Source organism: Anomalospiza imberbis, chromosome Z (genome assembly GCF_031753505.1).
Source record: "Anomalospiza imberbis isolate Cuckoo-Finch-1a 21T00152 chromosome Z, ASM3175350v1, whole genome shotgun sequence".
Taxonomy (NCBI): domain Eukaryota; kingdom Metazoa; phylum Chordata; class Aves; order Passeriformes; family Viduidae; genus Anomalospiza; species Anomalospiza imberbis.
Genome location: NC_089721.1, coordinates 43,729,567 through 43,755,740, shown reverse-complemented (window position 1 = coordinate 43,755,740; position 26,174 = coordinate 43,729,567). Strand labels below are relative to the sequence as shown.

The 26,174-nt window shown below is 35.8% G+C and overlaps 1 protein-coding gene across 8 annotated transcripts in view; it reads right to left on the bottom strand.

Annotated features, from left to right (window-relative positions):
• The window catches only part of MCTP1 (multiple C2 and transmembrane domain containing 1), a 220,276-nt gene that overhangs the window by 157,455 nt on the left and 36,647 nt on the right, over window positions 1–26,174 (bottom strand). For all 8 annotated transcript variants that reach the window (XR_010994586.1, XR_010994585.1, XM_068177020.1 and 5 more), the window contains exons 2-5: window positions 16,570–16,684; window positions 12,892–13,034; window positions 10,086–10,165; window positions 9,428–9,533 (exon numbers count right to left, since the gene is read on the bottom strand). Coding sequence is in view for 6 of the 8 variants with exons in the window: in XM_068177020.1 (XP_068033121.1) it covers window positions 9,428–9,533; window positions 10,086–10,165; window positions 12,892–13,034; window positions 16,570–16,684 (444 nt within the window). In the remaining 2 variants the exon portion in view is untranslated. The remainder of the gene's footprint in view (window positions 1–9,427; window positions 9,534–10,085; window positions 10,166–12,891; window positions 13,035–16,569; window positions 16,685–26,174) is intronic.

The window sequence follows — 26,174 nt, the reverse complement described above, 5'->3', positions numbered from 1 at the left end:
TGCTCATTTCACAGTAGTAAAAATAGTTCTTTGGTTTGATAGTTACACACATGAAATAGAAAAACACAGTTGTATCTTCACTCTTGGAGCATAAAACAGTAATATTAGTCTTTTTTACAAGCTTTGTACTGTAATTGTACTTAAGTAAGGTGTTAGTTTTTAGAGCACTAAAAACTCTTTTTCATAAAATTCAGGGTTTTTTTAGTTTTCTTCTTGCACAATGTAATTCAAGTATTGTTTCTACTGACACTTATTTTGTTGCCCTGTAAAAGGTTGTGCTTGTTACAGCAAAAACTCTGATATACTCACAAACACAGACTCTTTCTTCTTTATCTTAAATTTCTGAGAGTTAGGCCTTAAGTTGCTGTGTGGGGGGAAGAATTCTTAGAATTCTTCTAATTTGTTTTACTACAGTTAAACATAAATCACTATACTGTAGCTCTTCTGCATAAAATGCTACACTTGTTGCAAACAAAATCTTAAAATCTCTACAAACACAACTATATAATCTTGAGAATTAAATTACTACAATGTGGGGGAAGAACCACACAAACTCACTAGGAAAGGTGGTATCTTTTAAGGTGCTCACTTTTCTTAACACAACACAGAATATAATACTTTAGTACCTATCTACATTAGCTTCACTTGGTCCTTACATACTTTGGACACAATTAGACTAATAGCACACAGTAAAATTTTAGGAATTAATTACTGGGGCAGAGGAACCCCCCCCAGTTAGTTTAACTGCAGTTAAAATGTGTAGGGTCTACACAAATTACTACTTTTAAACACAGTAAACGTTCTCACTTATGTTTCTTCACTTGTTTTACTTCTTTGTGGGGTACTCCTTGCCTTTACAGCTTATCTTAGCTGGTGCTCTGGGCTTTACTTAGCTGCTTTAGACGTAAGTAGAATTTCTTCCTTGTTGCACTGCAGGTACACTTACTTGTTTGTTTGTTAACTTCTTTTATACACTACGCACTCACACGATTATAAACACATTAACTACACAATGTCTGGACACTGTAAGTACACAAACCTTGGGTTTACTCAACTTTACTCTTAGAAGTCGCTAGCGGCTGCTCTATTGGAACAGTGAACCTGTCTCCAGCCCAGCCACTCTATTGGCTGGGCTGCTTGCAGGTACATGAACAAGGCTGGGCACTCAAACATTTTTGAGTGACTTACTAGCAGTCTTGTCTCTCTCTCTTTCTCACCCCAGGGTTTTTTTTTGATACCTACTATTTATTTGCACACCAGCAGGTCGTTGTTTGTTTCTGTAGGTGGTAAGTTGAGGCAGAGTGGAGCCTTCTCTAGGGAAATTTTCTGGGTGCGCTAAGGAGGTCTGTTCTCCCCCCTGCCCCTGTGAGTATAGAAACTCTCCTGCCTGGCTCGCCAAATGAATTGTGATGAAGAATTAAGACTCTACAATTCTTATAAAGATTTGTAGGGACAGTTTGTTTATTTCAGCACTGGACGCATGTGAGGGATCTTTTCTCTTTAAAGGACATGCGTGCCTCTGAAAACTCCCAATCTGTTTTTATTACTCTAGCTAATTTACATATTCATAGAATTTCACAATAGGTCAATGCATATTCATTCTTTTGATTTTGTGTTACACTTACAGCTAGTTACACTTGTACTCAGTTTTTGTTAGAAAGTACAGAGAGAATTCCTAGGTCACTCTGTGCTGTCTGTTTCAAGGTCTGAGGAGTCTTTCTTATCTCTTTAGCTTGGAAATTTGCATTCTTTCTCTTTAACTGGGGCAGTTTTGCTAGTGCTGCAGTTACTAGACTAAACAGCATATTTTACTTATGTTAGCAAGCTCAAAGAGGCACATTTCACTTAAATCTAAATAGATTTCTACTCTGTTAAATTTTTACTCTGTCTCAATACGACTTAATAAGGTTTAGCAGCCTGTTACTAACACTGAGCAAGAATAAATCAAAGGCCATTAATTTCTTTTGAAAATTTTGCCGTAGAAAACAAATATAATTTTAATTTTTTATTACCTATTTTGAAAACACTTGCTTTTTCAGATAATGGAAATAAATTTTGAAATGAAAATATTTTCCTTGCTAAGAAATTAAATTCTATTTTGGTGAAAAAATTAAAATGAGAGAAAACATGGGGGGGGGGTTATTTCTGAAATATCCAGAAATTTTTCAAATAGACCTCATTTTTATTATTATTTTTAGAAGAAAAATAACTAGTCACTGAGGAAACTTTTTTAATTGCTATGGACAGTTAAATCCTAAGTGCTCTGCAGTAAGTTAATAATAATATTAGCACTGTGGCTTTGGAAAAGATACTAAATGTTTTATTAAGCTGGAGAATACCATTTAACTAATTCTTCTAGAGAGGCACATAAGAATTTAACAGCTTGAGGCTCACAACAGGCCCTGAAGAAAATCTCAGTACCTGGGTCCTGTCCAACACAGCACAGCTCCTCCCTTCCTTGTAATTTCTGAAAACTAGACAGCTATAGGTCAGAGCACAAAATCGGCTTCACTGCACTTCAGACCAGGCTGTGAACAAGGAACAGAGTAAGTCCTGACAGCTGAATTAACTATACAGGTTTAGATTAGATACTAGGAAGAAATTCTTCACTATGAGGGTGGTGAGGCATTGGAATTTGTCACCCAAAGAAGTTGTGGCTGGCCCATTCCTGCAAGTGCTCCAGGCTACATTGGATGGGGCCCTGAGCAACTTGATATTGTGGAAGAGGTTGAGTGGAACTGGATGATCTTTAAGGTCCCTTCCAAACCAAACCACTCTATGACTCTTTCATCTCTGAGGAGTTCAGTTTGTGTAGTAGGTACAGAAAGGTATGACCATCCTTGTTGAGTAAATGGCCTCATTATCAGCTAAAGCCAGGTAAGCTGAAGCCATAACAACCATCATTAAAAGCCAATAAAATAAATATATAGTGTAGGGCAGATCAGGATGGATGATCTAAATGGAACTTATTAATCTGAAAATGTTCCATGCCCTGAGTCTATTGCTGGAGTTCTTCTCTATGATGTTTATGTCCCTCTGGCAAATAAATAAATAAATAAATAAAATTGCAAGATATTATTTAAGACAGCAAGCAAACTTACAAGCACAATAATGTTAATAATTTCTTCTAAAGCAAAAAATCCCCAAAACTAAGCATCATTTGAGATAGATTATTTTAGGAAAAAACAATGCCTTGAACTTTAATCTCAATAAATAATAATATCCAAGTAGAACTCGTATGTTTCCTTTTTTTCCATTTTCTTTATTTGTTAGGTTGCTGACAGTGATGAATAGCTGTCCCCGGTCACTGCTGGTCCGAAGACAATGCTTCTTATCAAGCTACCAACTTTGTCATTTCCTATAGCTGAAAACTGCCAGTTTTCTCAAGTTAACTCAAGTTAACTCAAGTAGGGAACAGCTGTGGTAGTGAAGAAATGGGTGACATGGAGCTCTGAAAAACTTGCTTACTGCAGGTTTTCCAGTGGTGGAATCTGTGTACTGAATGCTGATGGAAAAAGAGCCAGTAAAACTCACATGTATTGTAGCACCCATGACTACAACACCAAACAGAATCTCCAGGAAGCCTGTACACATGCATGAAATCACAAACAGCACACTGGCACACACAGCACTGCATATACCCAAAAGGAAATAATAAACACTGTCAGAATTAAAGTAAGGTAACAAGCTTCGTTGGATTAGGTCTAAGAAAAGAATTAATTGCTACTTTTGACTTCTTTTAAACTGGTCATCAAAAGCAGAAACTAATGAAAAATACAGAAACTACACCATAACACATTATCTTTTATTAATAGAGTTAAAATTAACAAACCTTTAGAGCTAACAGGTTTTAACATTTTTATATACACATACTTCTCTCATATTAATTTATTTTACATCTTTTTAGTTTACAGTGGTTACCTAAGCTATCTGTCCTCCCAAACAGTAAAATTGAAATGCGGCAGTAGAAGAACAAAGCAAACACAAATTAATTGTTGGAACTAGTGGTATTTCAACTTACTGCATTAGGCTGGAAATAGATTCAATGTCCCTTGAACACTATAAACTTTTAAATCTTTACAGTCATATAGAAATAATTCATTAATCACTTTTGATACAGGATTTATGATTTTTCAGAAATCACAATAAATCGGTTGTCTTCACATGTCAAAAATCAAAATTTTAGGACTTCTAATAACTTTAGATATGCTATCTTTCTATTTATGTACATAGTTTGAAAAGACATGACAAGATTATTACTTTAAATATTCGATTTTAATACCTTTAGGATAAGCACCAGGTAGCAAATGGCAAAGATATAGACAAGATTTTCTAGAAATTTTGATTTGTTTATATGCCCATATTTTAACAATAGTATTCAATAACTGCAGGCTATTGCTGCATTTTCTTCAAATAAAATGTACCACAAAAATCAAATAATGTGTCCTTATTTATTAAACTGGTTTACTGAACCTCTTTAGGATTGAAATTATGTTAAATATCTTCTACTGAAAAAACACATTTGTAAACTACTTAAGCACTGCTTTTCACAGTCCGTCAGGACTCAGAAAAAAATAACCCTTTTTTCTAGTCAGTATAATATAGTTTTACATACAGTTATATGAATGTATATTTAAGTTAATATTCTTAATTGATATCTCAATCCCAAAATGTAATGTTTTGATCTGAGGAAATGGGGCATTCCAGCTGTAACTCTCAAGATCATCTCATCAGTCGGTACACATAAAATCTGAATTTCATCAGAATTTTTTCAGAAAGATAAGGAAAAAAATGGTCCTGTGTGGATCAAATATCTTTATCATTTCTTTTCACACCTCAAGTCTTCATCCAAAACAAAACAATCTATTACTGTGTCAAATTGGCTGCTTATTTTTAAAATAATTTGCAATAATAGCTCTCTCACAGACAGATGGCAATATACAACTAGGCCCCTGAATTTGTCCCATTTAATTTCAAATTTGCACTTGGAGAATCTTATCCTCCAGCTGCATCAATATTTCTTAGGCAGTGTGAGAGGATGCATTTTCCTGGAACATACAGCTACATTATTTTGAAACACCAATAAAATGCTTTGCGAGACCTATCCTCCAACAACACATCTTCAGAAGACTTTTCCTTTACCTGCACACCAGTGCATGACCTCCAAAACAACCTCGCTGCAGTTCAGGCAGTGAAAGGATCTCTTTGGAAAGTATAATCCACATTAAAAAGTTACCAAACAACACATCACAAAGTAGCAAGTCTTCTTTTAAATGGCTCAATTTGAAATATGGCTAGAGACCTGCCCAAAATACAGAATCAGTACACCATGTGGTTTCTGTGACTGCATGTTTTGAAGCTGTTCTATTTTTTTTTATTTCTCTCATGGTCTTAATAAATATTCTCATCTTGAAACATGTGGAATTATAGTAACTGCAATTTAAATGCTTCCAGGCAATTTCTGTAATCTTCAGCTTTACAATTTAACACCATTAATGTGTAACAACATACAAGTCATGTAAAGTGGTAAAGTATTACCCTAATTACATAATTACTTGCAACTTTCAGTTGCAAGCAATGTAGTAGTTATCACCTGAGCAAAATAAAACCTATTCAGGAGAAAATTAATTTTTGAAATGTAGGCTATATAGGGATATCAAACAAATAGGATTTAAAGACATTTCCAATGACAGGAAAACACTGCACATTATGTGAAGAGACAGTGTATCTGTGTCTTCTATCCATCAGTAACGCACACTTAAATGCTCAGGTTTTTACTTATATATTTCAAGGACACTCAAATTACTACCTGTATAGAGATATCCAAGTAGAGAGGGAGCATCAGTCATTCAAACAGTGTGCTACACAGACAGGGCATGTGGGAGTTGCTTTTAGCACTGCTTTATATGTTGCACATTTTCATGAGTCTTAATCCTCTAACATAACATTTGAAAATATATTGACTTCAATCCCTTTAATTTAAAAAAAAAATTCTCATTATTACAAAACCTTTCAAACCTAGCCAAAGATGACAGTTCAACTAGAGTGATAGATTTTGTAATATATCTGCTCCTTCAAGAGTAAATAAAAGCTAATAAAGAAATACATACATGCAGTAACTGAAAAAAGCTAACTGAGTCTTATTAAACACTTAACACATTAAGCATACAGCAATTACATATTCATTTTTTAGGTCATCTTCCCTGCATTGTGACACAAATTCTCTGATTTTATTGCAACTTCACGAGAACTGCTCTGTGATTCATATCTTGGGAAGACAGGTTTCCAATAAATATTAAGCTTCGGATTAGGTATCTGATTTTTAATAGAAATCTTGGGCATTTTCAGACTGAAGTTCTACATAATAGTTTAAATGGGAAGAAAATCTGGTGACTTGAGTTAAATTAAAAAATCTAATAATGAAATGTGTGATAACATGCACTCAATTCTTCATCCTTTTATAACCAGTCAGTTGGATATCAAAAAAAATTGCTAACCAGCAATTCTACAGTCTCTCAATACTTTCTACACTCAGTTGCTAATTTATGAACACCCATATGAAAAACATGTTACGCTGTAGTGTCTTCATTTCACTTTCTCACCTCTTATCTTCTGGAACATTTGGTATAGTAGCAGATAACAGGAAGCAACACAGTAGCTACCCTCTCTGTATGATGAAGAAAGGAAATCTGTGCTGTCCACATAATGGTATACCACATAAAAATACAGTATTTTTGAGTTGCATGATTCAGGATTATGGTAGGATAGCGTCAAAGCAACTTGGGAAAACAGGGCATGTACCACCTGACTCAGACCTGACTGGTCTTACCCAAATGAAAAAAAAAAATCCAAAACTAAATTAATTTCTTAATTTAAGTGACAAAGACTCTTGTGGTGTAAATTTACAAGATGGAATTCTGAGCTGTATGGGAAAACATATAGCTAAAAAAAACCACACTCCTTATATAAGCTAGATGCACATTACCACCACATTCCATTACTTTTATTACGTGGTAACAGAACATCATGAGGAAAATTAACAGAGGATAAAATAATTTCCAAAATTCTACATCTTTGCATTACTACATACTAGACACCTAGTTCCAGTAACTGATATACTAGGCTATTTAATATTACCTGGGAGAAAATTGTAAAAAGAACACTAGTAGAATCTGCCAGTAATCTGCAGGTATGCAATAGGATGCCTCACACTGCAGCATACAGAAACATATGCTCTTGCAAAAACCATGCAGCTGACCATATCCATGGACATTTTCATCAAAGTAATGCTTTTTCTTGGCCTCTGCTGCAACCTGCCCCTGAGGCAGGGCAAAGAAGTTCATTGTTAATGGATCCTTAGGGGCAGATTAAACAAAACTACATTAAAGAAGCAACATAACAAAAAAATTTATTAGAATAAGTGCTTTAAAATCATAACTGGGGGAAAAAAAAGTGTAACCTTGGAAAAGGCATATCTAAGCATATCTGTCTTAGAGTATATGATCATCTTAAGAATGGAAGATTCAAAAGGGAAAAAGAAAGAAAAAGACATAGCAGAAGAGACAGAAAGATACCACCACCTGTGGCTTCTGTGATGCGAGGGTGATCGTGACCCATGGTTGTGATGTACAGTACTGGTCCATCAGAGGTGGAGGCCTGCAAAAATTGGGGGGTTATGACCCTGGCTCTTCTGATATATGCCGCAATACCTCCTGGATGAGTTCTGAGCATGAAGAACAGTCTTCTTCCTGGAACATTCTGGAAATCTGGCTGTTTTGAAGGTGCAGGGGAGGGTTGAATGTATGTGTCTCTGTGTTCGAGTCCCTGGATGAAGTTTGTGAGTAAACTGAGTTTTGTAGCTGCACAGTGGTGGCTCACAGTGTGGGAAAGAAACTGGCATAAAAAAATCCAACAAAACACTGTCCTGCTTCCAAAGGTTCCATTGCTTAGTGGTGCTTTTTCCTTTAATTTGAAAACACCATGTTTAAAGTAAAATTTAGCTCCAAGGTCCAAATGCTTCTCTACAGCCTAGCTGAGGCCAAAGGAATCCAGATTATTATTTTACAACCTCTCATAGTGTGAATCATCTCTTTTATTTGTGCCATAGTTCTACTTCAACCACTTGTCAAAAGTCACAAATGCAAGTAAATTATTGTCTTACGTTGGAAAATGCAAGATGTGCCCAGGGATGTGTATGGTATTGCCATCTGTTAGAGGTGGGGCAGTTATCTTCTATTAATTAGGCCACCTGTTAAAATCAGGTGGCACAGTTTTCTTTATCTCTTCCACAAGGAATCCTCCCTCTGGGGAGATATTTTCTGTTAATGGGCCATTGAGTCTCACTGCATGACTGATAAAATTACATCATCCCATTGGGAGATGCTCCACTCAGAGGGAGGAGCCAAGCATCCCTACCTGGATATAATCTGACATTTGGAACACCACTGACAGCCTTTTCCCACTGGATTCCCAGAGGAGCAGCTTTCTTTTCCACTGGATTCCCAGAGGAAGACCAGGCCCATCTACATCACCACTGGACTTTCAGAGGAAAACTACACCCTTCTAGAGGATCACTGTTTCAACAGAACCACATCTGTCACTGCAGGAGGACTGCAACCAAGATTTAATCAGACTGCTACAAACACTCTGACCAACAAGGTGTCAGGTCATATCCCAACTCTGTCAGTGTTGTTTTGTATTACTGCATTTTTATTTTTATATTTTCTTTTAATTTTTTCCCTAATAAAGAACTGTTATTCCTACTCCCATATCTTTGCCTGAGAGCCCCTAATTTCAATATTATAATAAACCAGAGTAAGGGTATTTGCATTTTTCATTTCAAGGGAGACTCCTGCCTTCCTTAGCAGACACCTGTCTTTTCAGACTAAGGCAATTACAATAGAAAGAGTTTTCACTTACAACTATGCAGCTCAGAAAAGTAAGACTGATGAAGGAATTACAATAAACTTAGAAAATTATACTATTTTGTAATTGAAATATAAATTTAAAAAAAATTGAAAAGTATCAAATAATCCTTTAACATTAGTTGCCAAAAAGCAGAAACACTACCTTTTCCAACTTCATTTTTCATATGGAATAGGATTCAAATATTGTTATCTAGAAATAGCAGACTAGGTCCAAAATTCTTCAACCAATGGTTTAGTGATGTTTCTCCATATTAATCAGCACTATTCACCTACAACTGACATTATCTGACCCATTTGAATCCCTTCTTACTAACTATGTAAGGGAGGATTCAACTCAGGTGAAATATGCTATACTATACCAGAAACATCACTCAGCACTATCTTAAGAATTAGAAAAGTCAAATTAATCTTATAATCTGAGATTTACTCTTGTGCTTTATGTCATCCAACCAGAGACCAATCAGAGGAGTGATGAAATTTATTGAAATACTTAAAATTACCACTTCTTGCTGGTCTCCTGGAGCCAACAGAACGGACAGGAATATGCTTCCCATATCATGGTCAGGGTAATGAGGATCCTTCAGACTCAAGGTAACATCTGTTTGCCTAGGAGACAAAATCTATGCATTTACTTGGATTTCAGACTCTCAGATAATGAAATTTCTCAATCATAAGAATTGAAGGCATCTGAATTAATACAAAGCAACTTAGAAAAAAGTGGCACAAATTGCCATATTTCTACTTATAAGTATTTCTGCTGAATGCTCATAAAATTACTAAATACTTTTACTCTGCATCAAGTACTGTGTTACATGTACTGAAGTAATTAAATAAAAAATGTAACATTAATGGGTTAAAAAAACAGAAAAAAACCCCCAAATATTAGGGGGTATGTGAATGAAGCTAATATGAAAACAAGATTAAAGTAGTTGTAAAGCAAACCTCTCCATAAACACTGTAAAAATGTGCATAATCAGCTAATAAATTAACATTCACGATACAATAATTTCTTAAACATAAGTGATTTTCTTTATTTAGTTTTATGTTGTGTAGGTTTCTAGAAGTATTTTCTAGCATAATGATTTTCTTACAACTCCACAAACATGGTATTAGCAGGTAAAAATATACAAATATGCCATAGGCTTATTTGTGCCATACCTGTTTAATTCCAATGATGTGAGATCCAAAAATGCTGAACCAATGAAGTCATCTTGAAGTCCAAAGTCATAATCAAATACCTATGATGCACAAGAGCATTTTTAGTACTAGAAATATTTCTTTCTTTAGAGCTTTTCTGACTATGAATCATTCTTGAAACTCTTTTTCCAGAGCAAGAGCCTCTCACTTGCTACAACCTGAAAGTAACCTGAAACTTTCTGGTCAGAAAATCAAGTCTGAAACCGCTTGTTTATAAATCAGACTGGATCATATAGAGACACTGGTGTATACACTACTAGACTATGCGTGTGAGCGACAGCAATTTTACAAAAACGAAAGAAATATTTAAAAAAACATAGGCATTGAAAGAAGGAAGATCAAAACAATACTTAAATTTAAGCAGAATCACTGATTTCTTAAACATTGATTCTTTTATGAATCCTGCAAAATGGAAGCAGGAGGGCAGGATATGGTTATGAAAAGTGCTTCCACTTTTATTATAACACTTGCATCAGTATTTGAAATAATATAATTGTACACTTTGAAGGCTATGCAACTTTCAAGGGTTAGAAACATTACAATCTAAGATTAAAACTGAAGGGGTATGTGTAAGGAAACAATGACAATTAATACTTTACTAGGAGAACTCTGCCTCTTAATTTACTACCTAAAAGAGACAATACCTTGATAAATTTACTGACATCCAGACATGAATCTGGCCAGTACATCAGAAGGTATTACTTGAGATGGGTTATGACTTCCTAAGTCTGAAGAAAGAATAGCAAATAATCCAGGAGCAGCTATTGCAGGGAAATAAACAAAAAAGATGGACAGCAACAAAGAAAAGATGCAACACCACAAAATCAAAAAAAGGGAAAAGATCAATTATCAAAACTAACTTTTAAGGTAAATTAACTTTTTTTGGGTAAACATGAGGTTTTCTGAGGACCAGAACATAACTTCAGCTAAGTAAGAGTGAGACATGTTAATACCTTGTAAGGAGAAAGGAGTAAATTGAGAATACAACAGTTCAAGGTCTTGAACTCTAATATAAGTACTTCTACTATTGTACTACAGAAACTATTCTGGAAGGCAAAACAGGTAATCTTCTACAAATAACTTAATATGGACGGGATTAAGACAGTAGTAACAGAAATCCTTTGGCCCAAAGGCTACAGCACAGCTGCAAACTCAATAGGATGGAGACAAGTATGTGAGCACAAGTCTCTCACATGCATCAATCCACCTGAGTGTTCACCCTTGCATTTTCTATATCTGTTAGTCATTCCAGTGGGAAAAGAAAACAAATGAGGAAATCTCAGTTCAAGTTGCAATATCAAAATTGTTTTCTTTCTCTCTTTCCCTGTACAAATTATTATGGTAAAAATACCAAGTAAGTATTTTTAGCTTAGTAAAATTCAACCATGTCTTAAAGTATCTGAATGAGCTGTAAAACCTAAAATACTTCACACACTATGTTCAGAGTACAGCCACAATAGTCATACCACTTAACACACTTTTCCTAGGAGAAAAAATACACACCTACTGCAGGGCTGATACTAGGCATAAATAAAGACAGGTGGCTACACTGCAAGTTTTTGCATCTTCCTCTCTTTTTCACCTGTTCATTCCTTATGAGTCACTAAACATAATAAAGGCAGGAAAATGCCATTTGAGGATTCTGTTTAGCTTTTAAGCTTTTCTATGTACTTTTCGATGTACTTTATGTGAGCAGCATGAAACACAGAACTGAGTAATATTTAAAAGATGTTTAAGTGGCATTGCTCTACTAAAAAAAATCTACAATTTGACATTTCAGTTAAAAATTACGTCATGAATTTTAGATTAAGACTAATACTGATCTAAAACATCATGTAATTTCAGATCAACTAAGAGAATTATATAGGTAAGCCAAGTTTCCATACTTCCTAAAGTATTTTCAATGTATGCATGTTTTATTTTGAATCCTAGGACTACAGTCTTTCTAAATACATTTTTGGGAACATAATTTTTATCTACCTTGTTTTACACAACTAAGAATCACTTTTGCAGATAGATCACCATAAACTACCAGGGCCAGAAAAGCAGCTTTTTCTTCTGTAGGCATAAAACAATCATCACAGGTTTTTCTGGTTTTCATTCTGATATCAACATTTAAGAAATACTAGTGGCATTGCTGCTTATTAGTGAGGACTGGCCATGCTGGCCAATTTTTGATCTAAATTCAAACAATCTGTTATTTCAGAATAATTGGTGCCTCTAATACAACAAAACCATCTTCATCTGTGATTTGGAAGAGCTGGAAGAGCTACAATGTAAAAATTGTAAGAGCAGAAAATGGTATGAAATATAGACACAAAATCACTGTGTTCCATACAAACAGAAAAATTAGAAAACTTAGGAGAGTCAGGCACACATCTCAATAAATTCTCAAAAACTGACCTCAGCATTGAATTGCTTTTAATGGGACAGATTATGCTTCATATCATCATTATGCAGTGATATTTCCATAAATAAAATTGGTCAGGAAGTATAGTTTACTTTCTCTGTTCTTCTGCTAAACTTACACTAAAGAAATATAAAACAATTATGACCTGAAGTAAACAAAAATGCCTGTACTTGCCATTTTTTAAAATGCTGACATCATCATTCTACAGACAAAACTTAAATAATTTTCACTCTAAATAGTCTTTAGTCTTCACTATTGCACAATTAATTTTCCAGCATATAGAAAATCACAAAACTTGAATTCTTCTAATAATTCTTCTGTTCTAACTTATCAGATATACATAAGCTGGTGACTTACCTTTATATACAATGGTTCTCTTAGGTTATCTATAAGAATGTAAGCTTTTTCTTCCCACACAGGATTGAGGTTCTTGTGTACTGTTTTACTTCTAAATACTTCTTTTCCTCCAAGTTTGAACTTGACATATGGATCACTCGTTCCTGGTAAAGCCACATATATACTGTTAATTCTATCTTCGAAATACAAAAAGGAAATGGAGTCTAAATTACTTCAAACAGAACTACACGTAATTTCTATACATAGTCAAATTCAAAAGACTATCAGATGAAAAGAATTCTTTACTGTCACAATCTATTACTTTTCAGGGTGTCAATACTCAGTTGACTCCATTAACATCAAAAGTGTGTTTGCATCACTTTCTGTTGTTTGCAATCCATTCTCAAAGTCATACATGAAATACTGGCAGTATGTGTTTTAGTTAACACAATTATTTCCTTACTAGGGCTAGTACATTATCTTGATGCAACAACAAGAATTAGATTATAAATTTAAAATTACTCCTATCAAATATTAAACTAATTATGTTGTACCTTTGAAAAGATACATACTCCACTGACACTACCAGTAAGTCTTCAATGACATTTTGTGTCCAAGCTTTTCTTTTCCATATAGACTCACTTCCTACAGCACTCACAATGAGAAAATTAACTCTAAAGTCTGTTCACAAAGTCCTCAACATGCCTTCTGCAACAATCACCTACTCACCAGAGAGCATTGGACAAACCCTCTTGAAACAACTAATTATCAATTAAGTGTGATCAGAAAAAAAACCCTGACGGGTATAAGAAAAATGTTAAATGCAGCATATGAATGCTATATGTATGGGACATGTATGTGGAAGCATCACAAGGACTGAACCACCTGTAAGAGGAGGAGTCTCAGGGTGGCTGGGCACAGAGACTTGCAGTCATCCAGGACTGCATGTGAGACTAATTGATCAAAGACTATCTTAAAATAAACAGCAACTGTAGCTTCAGTACCAACTGCATCTTCATTAACAGCAGCAAAATTATAAGACATGACTTCTTTCTTTTTTTCCCTTAACTTTTAGGGCTTTTCAAGAGACCAGCAGATTTTAAAACCCTGCATTTGTATCCACAGGAAAATACATCCAAAAGAAATAGCTTTTCTTAAAACTGCAACATGCTCTTCTAAACATAAATTAGAAGGGTTATGAGCAGCATTCTTTGCCTTATTTCATCCAGCCACAAGATGTCAGTACTCTTTTCCTGAAGTTAATGTCTACTTGTTTCAAAAAAACTACAGAAGTGGAAAATGGCGGTCTCCTGTGTTACATTCATTCATATCTGTAATTACTGGGGCAGAATTTCAGTGGCACAAAAATGTGTCGTCTAGCACAACTAACTTGTTCCTTGGTTTTTCAAGTAGTGGTGATGATTTTGAAGTCAAATATAAGGTGTTTAAATTAATTCTGTATAATATGAAGAATATTTTTAACATGGACACTATGTTATGGTGTGCCCACCCCCCTGCTCCTTGGGACTACTCTACAACCTCAGGAATTCTCTTAGGTTTTAACTTCATGTAGACTGTTTGGCAGTGAAGTGTCCTTTGACTGTACCAGGAACTTCTGTGTGGTTAAGGTGGGAGTGGCATTGATTTGGCAGACAAGAGAGGGAAAAATCAGTCTTTTGCTGACAGCCTTGGAATATCTAAAAGAGAAAAAAACAGTCCGAGCTTGTGAGTTGGAAGGGTTGACTGAGAGTGCTGTCTACTAGGTTTGAAGGGAGAAGGGGTTAAGACCACGCTCACTAAAGATGAACCTGGAGGCAGCATGCCAGTGTCAGGGTTGAAATTGAAAACACAGCTAAAGCAGATGACTCCAGTAGGGATAACAAACAGGTGGAACTGTTTGTTCCTGGAAGAACAAACTGCAGTAGAAAAGCTTTGAGAAAAGTCATAATTACAGAAACATGGTAGAATGACTTGTTTGACTGGAGTGCTGCTGTGGATGTTTAGAAACTCTTCAGAAGGGTCAGGCAAGGAAGAAGAGGTGATAGGGTGGCTCTGTACATTATGGAGTGTTTCAACTGTATACAGCTCAAGGATAGTGACGGTAAGTTTGAGGGTTCAAAATTCAAGGGCAGTCAACCACAATGAAGAGGTGGATGAAGCATTGTATAGGTGGCTGGCTGACATTTCCAATTTCCAGTTCTTGATCTAGTAGCAGATTTTGGATGGATGTCCAGCAGGCTGGATGTCTGCTGGAAACTCAACACAGCAGAGAGGAGGCAGTCTTGGAGATTCTTGGAGTGTGTGGAATTCCCTGTCACAGCTGGCAAGGGAGCCTACCAGGGTTGAGATTCCACTAGACCCGCAATTTGCAAATAGAGAAGGGATTGGTGAGAGATATGGTGGTCAGAATGCCCATCTTGGGCATGGTGATAGAGTTTTTAATTCTTGGTGAAGTAGGGAATAAAACCTCTGCCTTGGACCTCTGAAGGGTGGACTTCAGCCTGTTCTGGAGTTGGTTCAGAGTCTGCTGGGAAATAAAAGGGTCCAGGAAGGCTGGACATAGTTTAAGAAGAAAATCTTATAGATGCAGAATAGAAATATCCCTACGTGCTGAGAGATGAGTTGTCAGGGAAGCCTTGTCAAGAGGAAACTTTTGCTGGATCTTTGGGGAAAAAAAAAGGGGGTTTATGACCTTTGGAAGAAGGGGCAGGCAACTAAGGAAGACTAAAAGGATGTCATTAGATCATGAAAAGAGAAAATTAGAAAGAAAAGATCTCAATCTGTCCACTGCTGTGAAAGAAAAGTGTTTTTATAAATATATTAACAACAAAAGGAGGGCCAAGTAAAAAAGTAAATCATCCATTGTTTTGTGAATGCAGGGGGAAACACTGTCACCAAGGATGAGAAAAAGGCTGATGTACTTAATGCCTTCTTTGCCTTAGTCTGTAACAGTAAGACCAGTTATTGTCAGGGAAACCAGCCCTTGAGCTGGTAGACGGAGTGGGGAGCAGAATAAATATCCTGTTATGCAAGAGAAATTAGTGACTTGTAAGCCATTTGGACAGTGGTAAGTCTATGGGCAGATGGGATTTACCCAGGAGTACTGAGGGAGCTGGTGGAAGAGCTCACCAAGCTGCCCTCCATAATTTATTTATCATCAGGTCCCAGATGACTGGGGATTAGCCAACATGCTGCCCATTCATAAGAAAGGCTGGAAAGTGGATCCAGGGAACTACAGGCCTGTCAGCCTGACCTTAGCACCTTGGTAGGTTATGGAGCAGATTCTCTTGAGTGTGATCAAACAGCACATGCAGAACAATTAACAGATCAGGCCCAGCCAACAGTGATTTAAGAAAGGCAGGTCCTGTTTGACCAACCTGATCTTGTTTCACAACCAAGTGACCTGCCTGGTGGATGATAGAAAAGTTGTGTACCCTGACTTCAGCAAAGCCTTTGTTACTGTCTCCCACTGCATTTTCCTGGAGAATCTGGCAGCCCATAGTTTAGGCAGGTGCACTTGTCACTGGGCCTGTCTGGATGGCTGGGCCCAGAGCATGTGATTTCATGGTGTCACACCCAGCTGGTGGCCAGGCACTAGTTATGTTCCCCAGGTATTTTAATTTTAATACCCACATATAAATTTACCCAATGAACATGCAACCTCCCAATTATTAAGGCAGTGTTCACCAGCTCAATTACCTCCACGGTCCCGTGCAGCTAGATTCTGTCCTCTTCTTAGAGTAACATCCAACTGGTACATTCCAGGGTCCCCAGGGGGCAAATCTGAATCACTAGTTCCAAATGAATTTGTTCTCTGGGGAGGAAAAAAAAAATGTAATAGCTAATGTCACTAAAAGTTTCATGTAAGGTATATGTATATAACATCATCCTACCTACTGAACTAAGAAAAGGCCACATCTCACTCCCCCACCTCAGAGCTACTACCCAATATCAAGGAATCTGCCCTTGATGCTGGGTAGTAGCTCAGTATGACAGTTTCATCAGTATGACAATTACCAAGATTCCTTTAAAAACAAAACAAAACAAAACAAAAAAAACAAAAACTACCAAAAAACCACAAAACAACCAAGAAACCAAACTGGTTGAAAAAATAATTCTTTGGTACAAAGGGCTTGGAAATTGATAATCTTTAAGGTCCTTTCCAACCCAAATTACTTGATGATTTTAAGAACTACAGTTGTAATTACATTCATATCTAGTCCTGGCCCACTTAAGCAAAATAAGTAAAAAACCCACAAAGCTAGACCTTATAGTATTTTTTGGACTAGTTATTACCAGTATCCTCAAATCCTGTTGTTGATTCAATAGTTATAACGTATGCATTGAATAAACATACATAAATTAAGATTTTGTGCACTACTGCAGTACTTTGCAAGCTATGTTTTTTCCACAGAGTTTTGGGGGAAGCTGTGGCAGGGAAATAATCATAAAGACATTAAATGCATCTGTAATTCAATAAGCCAGGGCAAATATTCTTAGTTATGTGTATAAAATGTGTCCTAAGAAAATACAATAAAGTCAGAATGCAAGAAACTCTCCAGCCCTCTGGAGTGCATGAACAATAAACACATTTCTGTCCAAAAGACAAAGTAGAGTAATTATATTTCTTAGTATATACAAGCTTTTGCAAAAAGGTTTTTAACACATCTCTCTAAGTAGGATACAATTACAGCACACGTTTGGAACACCACATTTAATTTTAAGACTATAAAATTCAATCAGTTATACATTCACAGTACATACAAGAACTTAATCTGTTACACACTTTGAACACTGTATTTACATATGCTCATGCTAGGAGCTAAATCTTTTAAGAGTAGTGCTATTAATATTTTATTATGTGATTATGGGTCCTCTGCAAGAAAAAAAAATTGCATGATTGAAATATCTCAGAACATGTAGCAAGTGCTATACCATTTCAACAAGAAACTAGTTTTATCTCTTTCTTCCTACTAAACCCTTTCTTCTTTTTAAAGTAATACTAAAGCTAAAGCATGAATGAAGACACAAAATAAAGGCATTTCAATATCTGGTTTATTTTTGTTATTTCAGAGTCATAACTTGAAGCTCTTAAGCATATCAACCTTTGCTGCCACACATAAAATGCTGGCCAAAATGCACACTGTCATGAGCATTTGGTCTACAGCAGTGAAAGAGGGACAAAGAATGTCTGGCAGCAAAAAAAAAGCAAACAGAAGAGTTTCCATCAAGTTGCTCTGCTTTCCATCTGCCTCCATATCCTGATTTTGGAGCAAGAGTTTGCTGGCATTTATAGATTTAAATATAATATATAATTTTACTTCTGCAGCACTTGCAGAGCCTAAAAGAATACAGCAAAAGTACAGCAAAAAAAGAAAATAAAACCAAGTTCTCAATTTCTCCACTAAGATTACAAACCTATTTTTCAAAAGAGAAACCACAGCTTCATTGCCAGTTCTGCTACACATTGCTCTCTCCACCTTTCTCCCATGTCATTATCCTCCCTTCTTTTATCACAAATTAAAAAAACTCCCTTATGTTCTCTTCTGTGAAAAGCAACTACTGCAATCATGGCAAATCCTTCTGGGTTTATCAGCTGTTTCTTACAAACACAATGGGTCACCTACAAACAACGAATTGCCAGCACAGGGATTTAGACTCTAAGTTTTTCAAGGATTGTAAGAAGTAATTTTCTTACTTTTACCCTTCTTTTCACCCTTAGGAATATATTTCCTCAACCTGTTTCTGTGGGGCTGTTTAACAGTTTTTTTTTATGAAACCATTTAACCATTTACAGCAATTCCAATTCCAGAAGAAATTAATACTAGTTACTGTGTGAATATTTCCTTTTACCAAGAAGCAGACAAACCAGTCAGTGTGCAAGTACCCACCAACATCTCTTATGATCATACACATGTGCAAAGATGTAACCCCCACAAAAGAACATGACACTAGATTGTACTGATGAAATCAGAACTTCTGTTGAAAATCACATACAATGCACTCAAACACTTCATATGGAACAAAATAAATCATCCTTGGCTGATACCAAATGGAACCAGATGGTATTGGATATGTGGGAATAAAACCCATAAAGTGTTGCCCCTAGGCTGTAAAGGCATTTGTACTTTTGAAGCCTTAGTCCCTAACATAACAATAATTGATAAAGACCAGGCATCCTCAGGACTATGGATAAGAAGCTATTTGGAGTGTACAAAATGCACCTTAAATGCTGTAACTGGGTGACTGACTAAATTTTATAGTTTTGTATGGTGGTTTTTAGCCTGGCTAGGAGTAAGTGAATTAGAAAAGACAATAGTGGTATTTTCTGCTACCATAAAATATATAGAGAACAACATAAAATAGATGCCATTATTGCATTGCAGGAAGAAGTTAAGAGCTTGTCACAAGTCACTTTACGAAAACAAATGACACTAGACTTTCTCTTAGCGTCACAAGAAGTACACACTGTCATTAACATCAGCTGTCCTGTATACATTGATCAAAATGGTAGAGTGTCTACAGATGTCCAGGAAATCTGGAAAGAAACACAAATTTGACAATGAACAGCTCAAGATGACACCTCCCGGGGATCTGAAGAAATCTGGATCAAACTTACTTCATGGTTACCCAGCTGGACTTGGTTAAAACATGTTTGTAATTGTCACCATAATAATTTCTCTGTGTGTTTTAGTTTGCATTGTGATTCAGTGGTTGCAATGTCTTACACTATAAAATGAAATACAGATATTAATAGACCAGCTCCCTTAAGGAATTTAGTCTCAAGAGAAGGGGAGACTTGGTAAGAACAGTGGAATAGAACTGCATTTTACTCTCATAAGGACAGTCAAAGAGAACAGCACAGCCTTGGAGAAATAGATAAAGGATGTAACTTAGGCAAACAGGAGTTGTGCAAAATGCGAGCAGGATGCCATCTCAGCTCTGCAAGGCTGACAAAGCAGAAGTTATGCAAAACAACGATACTGTGCTAACTCAAAAGCTGGGGTTGAGGAAAAGCCACCTGAAAAGGACACCGGACATTGAAGACCTTCAAAGAAGACCTGAGAAGGACCATATAAGGACTTTGACAGGGGTGTGATATGTAAAATACAGTAATACAAATACATTAGGTAATCAGTGATAGGTGATGAATATGTAATCACTGTTTATGATAAAAGCTTTGTTTACCTGACATTCAGGGCACTTGATTACAGGAAGGATTGTCTGAGTGACCTGCAAGATGCTGGTCACTGAGAGGATGAATTCCTGATTTCTAGCACTCAAAACTGTGTTAGAAGTACCTAGGTTTCTATCTAGCCAATTGATACCAAGAATGAGCCACTTTACCCTGCCGAAACACTGGAATAGGTTGCCCAGGGAGTGTCCCTGAAGACACCTGAAAACTGCTCTGACATTGTCCTGAGCAATCTTGCTTAGAGCAAGAGGTTTGATTGGTCTGTCTCCAGAAGTCCCCACAAACCTCATCCATCCTGTGATTTTTTATTGATTTGAAATGTCATAGTAAATAAAGTATATGCTGACCTTAGCTACCTTTCCTCGATGCATTGTTTTGCCTTCCACTTCTGGTTGCACTCATATGGCAGTGCTGCAGTTCGCATTCAGAGCTACCATCCTCTCCACCCCTTAGGAGAAGATAATGTCCAAGATACCAAGATGCGCATAAATACTGAACTTTTCAAAATAAGCTTATATATATGCTTTGCATTTATGCTGCAGTGCTCATAAAAGTTGTAACCATTCCTTGGACATTTCAGTCTTTCTCTGCGGAGCAACCCATTACTTTCAAAGGCACATCAAGCCATACCATGTATGACTCGACAAATGTGAAGCTGCTTTCTACACGCACTTATAGAAAGTAAGTTACCCACACTCTCAGAAATCCCAAATATTATCTTTTTCAAAAATGAAAAAAGCATAATAAATTCAAGTCATCACGAAACAAATTAGATCTGACTTTCAGAAGAATTACTGCAGAATTACTCAGTTTCCAAGACAAGGAAAAAGACTGAGCAGTTCTGTGACATTTTGGTTTTAAGAAGACTACTGGAACTTACATGGCTTGTCTGAGTACATTTTTGCAAGTACACATGTACTTGCACTCACAAATACATGATGCATGCACAAAGTAAAAGAGAAAATACAAGAAGGGTCTAAGGAGATGAAAATAACACTGAAAATACAAAAACTATGTATTTCTTTCCTGCCAAAATCAGATCCTAAATTTCTAAAATTATTGAATTGTTAAGCATTAAAATTATACCCGCATTTCCTTTTTCCTGTTTTTCCCAAAGACTAAGTCTCAGACAGATGCAGCACTATTGTAATTTCTGGCAGCTAACATTTCTGTCACCTCTAGAAAAACTCGCACTATCACACAAAAAAATTCTCTCACTTGCCTGAAGAGTGCAGAATCACACAGCAAGTGATGTCAAACATGGCAGATGAAAGATAATTCAATTAGGAACCAGAGAGAGGTGTCACTTCCAAATCAAAGACGATCTGTGAACAATTAGCTGTCTCCGTTTCAAAATAGGATAAATGCCTGAAGTCAACATAAATGCCATATACATTGTTTGCTTAAAAAAAAGTCTCCAATCACTGTATTTAAACTTAAATCATCCATGTTTTCACTATGAAAACAATACTAATATATTCCTACCTCAATTTTCCATATTATTAATCCTAATTATTTATATAAATATATATAAACACATTTTACATAACTTCGGTTATCCAGAATTAGTTTTTTATTTAAATTATATGATAAAGTTATCTTTTACCTTTTAGGAAGTATATCAGAACGTGGCATTTGAATGGTTTTGAATTAATTTTAAATACAGCAACAGTATCACTATCAGTAAAACAACAGTAAACTGCCTCTAAGATGAACTTCCCTAGTGCTTTGTGTCTCACAAAGATATCTGCAAATCTGGGTTAGACTACTGAGCTGGAAACTGCTCAGCAATACTGCTCACATCCAGCTGGTAGCAACAGCTCTGCACAAATATCATTTGACTTCTGCTGCAAACTGCAGCTACTCAGAATGAAAGTAACACAAATCTTGCTTCAATTTAGCTTGAAACTCAAATATGGAAAGTGAAATGTCTTTCCTTAAAATCTCTATCTATCTTTTATATTTTGCAGTTGTTTCAGCTTTACGGATTCAGAAAACACATAGCAGACTAGAGCCAAATGGGTAACATTTCTTTCAGTAGTTCATATTTTAAGCATTTAAATAATTAATTTAATAAGCATCACTAATGATTGCAATGAAACACCAAGTCTTTCCTCAACAGCAACTTGCTGGAAATAAGAAGGATTTGGTAGAACTGATTATCTCAGTTCTAAAAAACCTGCACACTAGCCTTGGTCAATGTTACACCTTTTTTTGTAATTTTATCTGTATTTATAATTTCAAAATGGTGGAGTTAAATATCCTTCTGGCATTCACGTCAAAGCTAAAAAAAAAAGATAGTAAGATAATAATAATAATAATAATATTTTCTATAAAATCACTCCTAAAGAAAAAATAACATATATCAGAATCACTCTCCTCAGGAAGAAACAATGGTTTTGGAAAGATCTGTGTAGTTTTTGTGGCTTCACATACCATATACTGCCCATACCCATCTTATTTAATCCCTCTAGGCCTCATTTTTGACCACTGGAAGCAGCATAGTAATTCTCCCTTACTTTGCACATGAAAGGCAGAGCACTCAAATTATTGCTGTGAGAGGGTTCACAAAGGGACTAGCACATTTGCTATCACTCTGACAGCAGCTCTGGAAAACAACGCATTTTTAAGTATCAGCACTCAAATTGTTGCTGTGAGAGGGTTCACAAAGGGACTAGCACATTTGCTATCACCCTGACAGCAGCTCTGGAAAACAACACATTTTTAACTATCACATACATTGCTGCATGTAAAGGCATTTTCAAAGAGCCTCACTATTTTCCATTGCTGCATGTAAAGGCATTTTCAAAGAGCCTCACTATTTTCCATAGAGAAAAACCAAAAGTGTTTGGAGAACAAAGATATCCCCCTTTTGACTGATGCCTCCTTAACTCCCCATCATCCAATCAGTTCCAGCCATCATTCTCCTGGGCCCTCATGCTGAGAACTTGTCCCAAAGCCACTCATTACTTCTCTTCCATGACAGCAAAGGGGCAAAGAAAATGAGTATAGACTGAGAAATACCATCCAGAGTGGTGCTGATGGATGCTTGGATAAAGATGTGTCCAAGAACTCCACACAACAGCATACTCACAATGTTGACACTGCCCACAATGGTGAATCTTCTTGTGCAAAATGCCAATCACTTGTTTTAAATTTTTAAAAGTTTAATAGTAATAAAATAGTTATAAAAATAGTAGTAAAAATTAGAGCAATAAGAATTTGGACAATCAGAGTTAGGACAATAAAAAGCAAAGAATTACAGACGTCCGGATGCTCTTGGACACTAAGCCACAAAAGCATACCTTGCTAACAAAGGATTATCCCTTAAAAGCAATAGCCTGTGGCATATTCACAGATCTTATACATGATGCAAACATTCTTTTCAAACAAAGGATGTTTTCTGCTTAGTTTCTGCCCCCCTCCCCCTTCATCTCCTAAATCAATTTCTTGGCTTCTAGAAGATTGGAAGAAGTCCGAACAGTCCTGATAAGGAGGCAATAGTTGTTCTCTTGAAATTTTTGGCATCAGTATGCAAAGAATTTCTTGGGTATCTTGTCCATTTCTTGAGCTAGTTACAAAAAAGTATCTCACATCACATAGTTTCTATTTTAATATTATGTTATAGCTTAAGAACTACACTACCACTACTTAAAAGAGATTAACACAGCATAACCTTCCAAAATAACACGTATTCATTTTAATATTTGCAAAAAGCCAATCATATAATATGCATCTATAACATTTTGATTTCCTTTTCTTGAATTTTCATAATGTGCCTATCTCCTTAGTTTCTAAAGACAAATTATGATGTATTGTCACACTAAAAAAAAAGTTTTGTAAATTTGGTTCTTTTGAAACCCTCCTACAATGGATAAGGGATCAGTTATTTGGAAGGTAAACCACGTCTCACAGCACTTCGCTATGAGAAATTAAACAGCACATAATGAACGTGTAACACTGAGAAAGTGTGCTTAAAATGTGCATTTTCTGCTAAAGTTCACAAAATAAAAATCCTTTCTGCAGAACCCATGTGCCCATTTCAGGTAGATTACTTCACTTTTAAAACATTCATTACTTATACCAAGAAATAACAAACTGTGGTTAAATACACCTCAATCTATTAATTTGAGTAAAGCATTGCATGTTCACCTGAAAGATTGGAACAATTTATTTCAGTTGTTTCACTTACACAGCAGTGGTGTTATGTTTCTTCAGAAAACTAACCTCATGAGTAGCATCCAGTTTCCCAGAGTTTGCTGCATCATTCAAATGAAAAATACCAGCTACAGGAGTTTCATCATATTACTTCCTGATTTAACACTCTAAATTAATATGGAATTAATGAGATAGGTCTTGTTAGCATTGGTATGATTAGGGCAAAATAAGCTTTAGTTGATGAAAAGAAAGCAATTTTAACTCTGCAATATTTAGGAGGATACAAACATACTACATTAAATACTAAAAATATATGTGCTGTATTTCTTTTAACTCAAGAACTCTGTTTAACGGGATAGCATTTTTTTAAAAATTTCACAGAATGCAGACTATCACTGCTGCTGAACTACTCTTCTCATCACAGGCAAATTTAACAGCACCAGGGCTGTTTTGTGTGCAGCAGAGCAATTTTTCAGGCTACAGGTAGAAAATGCCATCAGACCAGTCCTCCTTCCTTCCTTCATTTCACTGTCAAGAGACAGACTGGCAAGAAAAACCATTAGTAACAACAGTTAGCTAGAAATAATGGCCCCAAAACTATGACACATCTTTGAAATAATTGAGGTGAGTTAACTTACTAAAGCAAATTTCCCTGTACCATGATCAATGCCTCTGGTTCTTCTCTGCCTAATGACAGCACACTTAATTGTCTTATAAATAGTTTTAATGCAAAAACTGACCTTGGTTGTTCAATAAAGATGACTGGTATTGATACTGGTCTGTTTACTATGTGGTTTAGATTGTATTGTGTTTAGTGTGTTGTGTTTAAGACTCCACCATTAATTTTAAGACAGTGCTTTAAACTTTTGAGAGGAACTTGTATGTAGTATTTCATAATTAGTATGTTTTGTCAACTTGAAACATCGTATTTCATAAATTAGTAAGTTTTGTCAACTTGAAATGTCAACTTACAAGTAAGTTTTTTTGTTTGTTTTTTTAATCTAGCAAAAATAGCATTTATGTCAACTCAGTACTGGAGGAACAATTTCAAAACTTAATAAACTGAAATCACCCTGTCCTGTTTCTAATTCTATACAATTTTTCCTGTGACCAGTATAGACGTACTAAACTCTGAAGAGTCATCCTGAAATCAAATATGACATTTGCCACTCTATGAGAAAGTGAAGCTAACAGCAAATGTATGCCTCCACTGCTTGCAGAAAGGGAGCAGATAAACAGAACCTATAGAAAAAGCTGTCTTCACAGCAAATTTCTGCTTTCATTCAGATGGAAATGTAGTTCCTATCGTTTCCACCAGACATAATCTTCTCACAGCTTCATGTAACTTAATGTGTAAGCAGTTTACAAAGCACACAAGAGGGTAACACAATAGCACGTTCCTCCTGAAGACAAAATTAATTTTTGCTCAAACTTTGAAAATATGTATTCTACACCAAAATTCATATTGCAAGCAGATGCACTCTAAAAAGACTCACTATTTCCCAGGTTACTCAAAATGAAAGCATCTTTTTAATGATGAAAAGAGCACCTATTCCTTTAAAGCACTGCTGAATTATGCAAATACAAAATGCATTTTGATACATTTAAAACTTTAGTCTAAACAGGGCAGTGATAAAAGTTAATGAAGTGGTATTTATTTATTATCTTTTTAAGATTATATTTACTTACCCTCAATTAGGAACTTATTTTCATTGCTCAGGCATAGTGGAAGATGATATAGTATTTATTCTCAACTCCTGGAATTATTCCTCCAGCCCCTCCTGATTTACATACATTTAAACTCATTCTAGAGCTTCATTATAAAATCAGTTCCATTCATGTCTGTGAGACAACCAAATAGATCTTTCTATTATTTTGGCTGCAGTGCTACCTTGCTGTATAAACCAGGCAATCTGCTCAGTATGCCTACAGTCAATGTAATACCATGCAA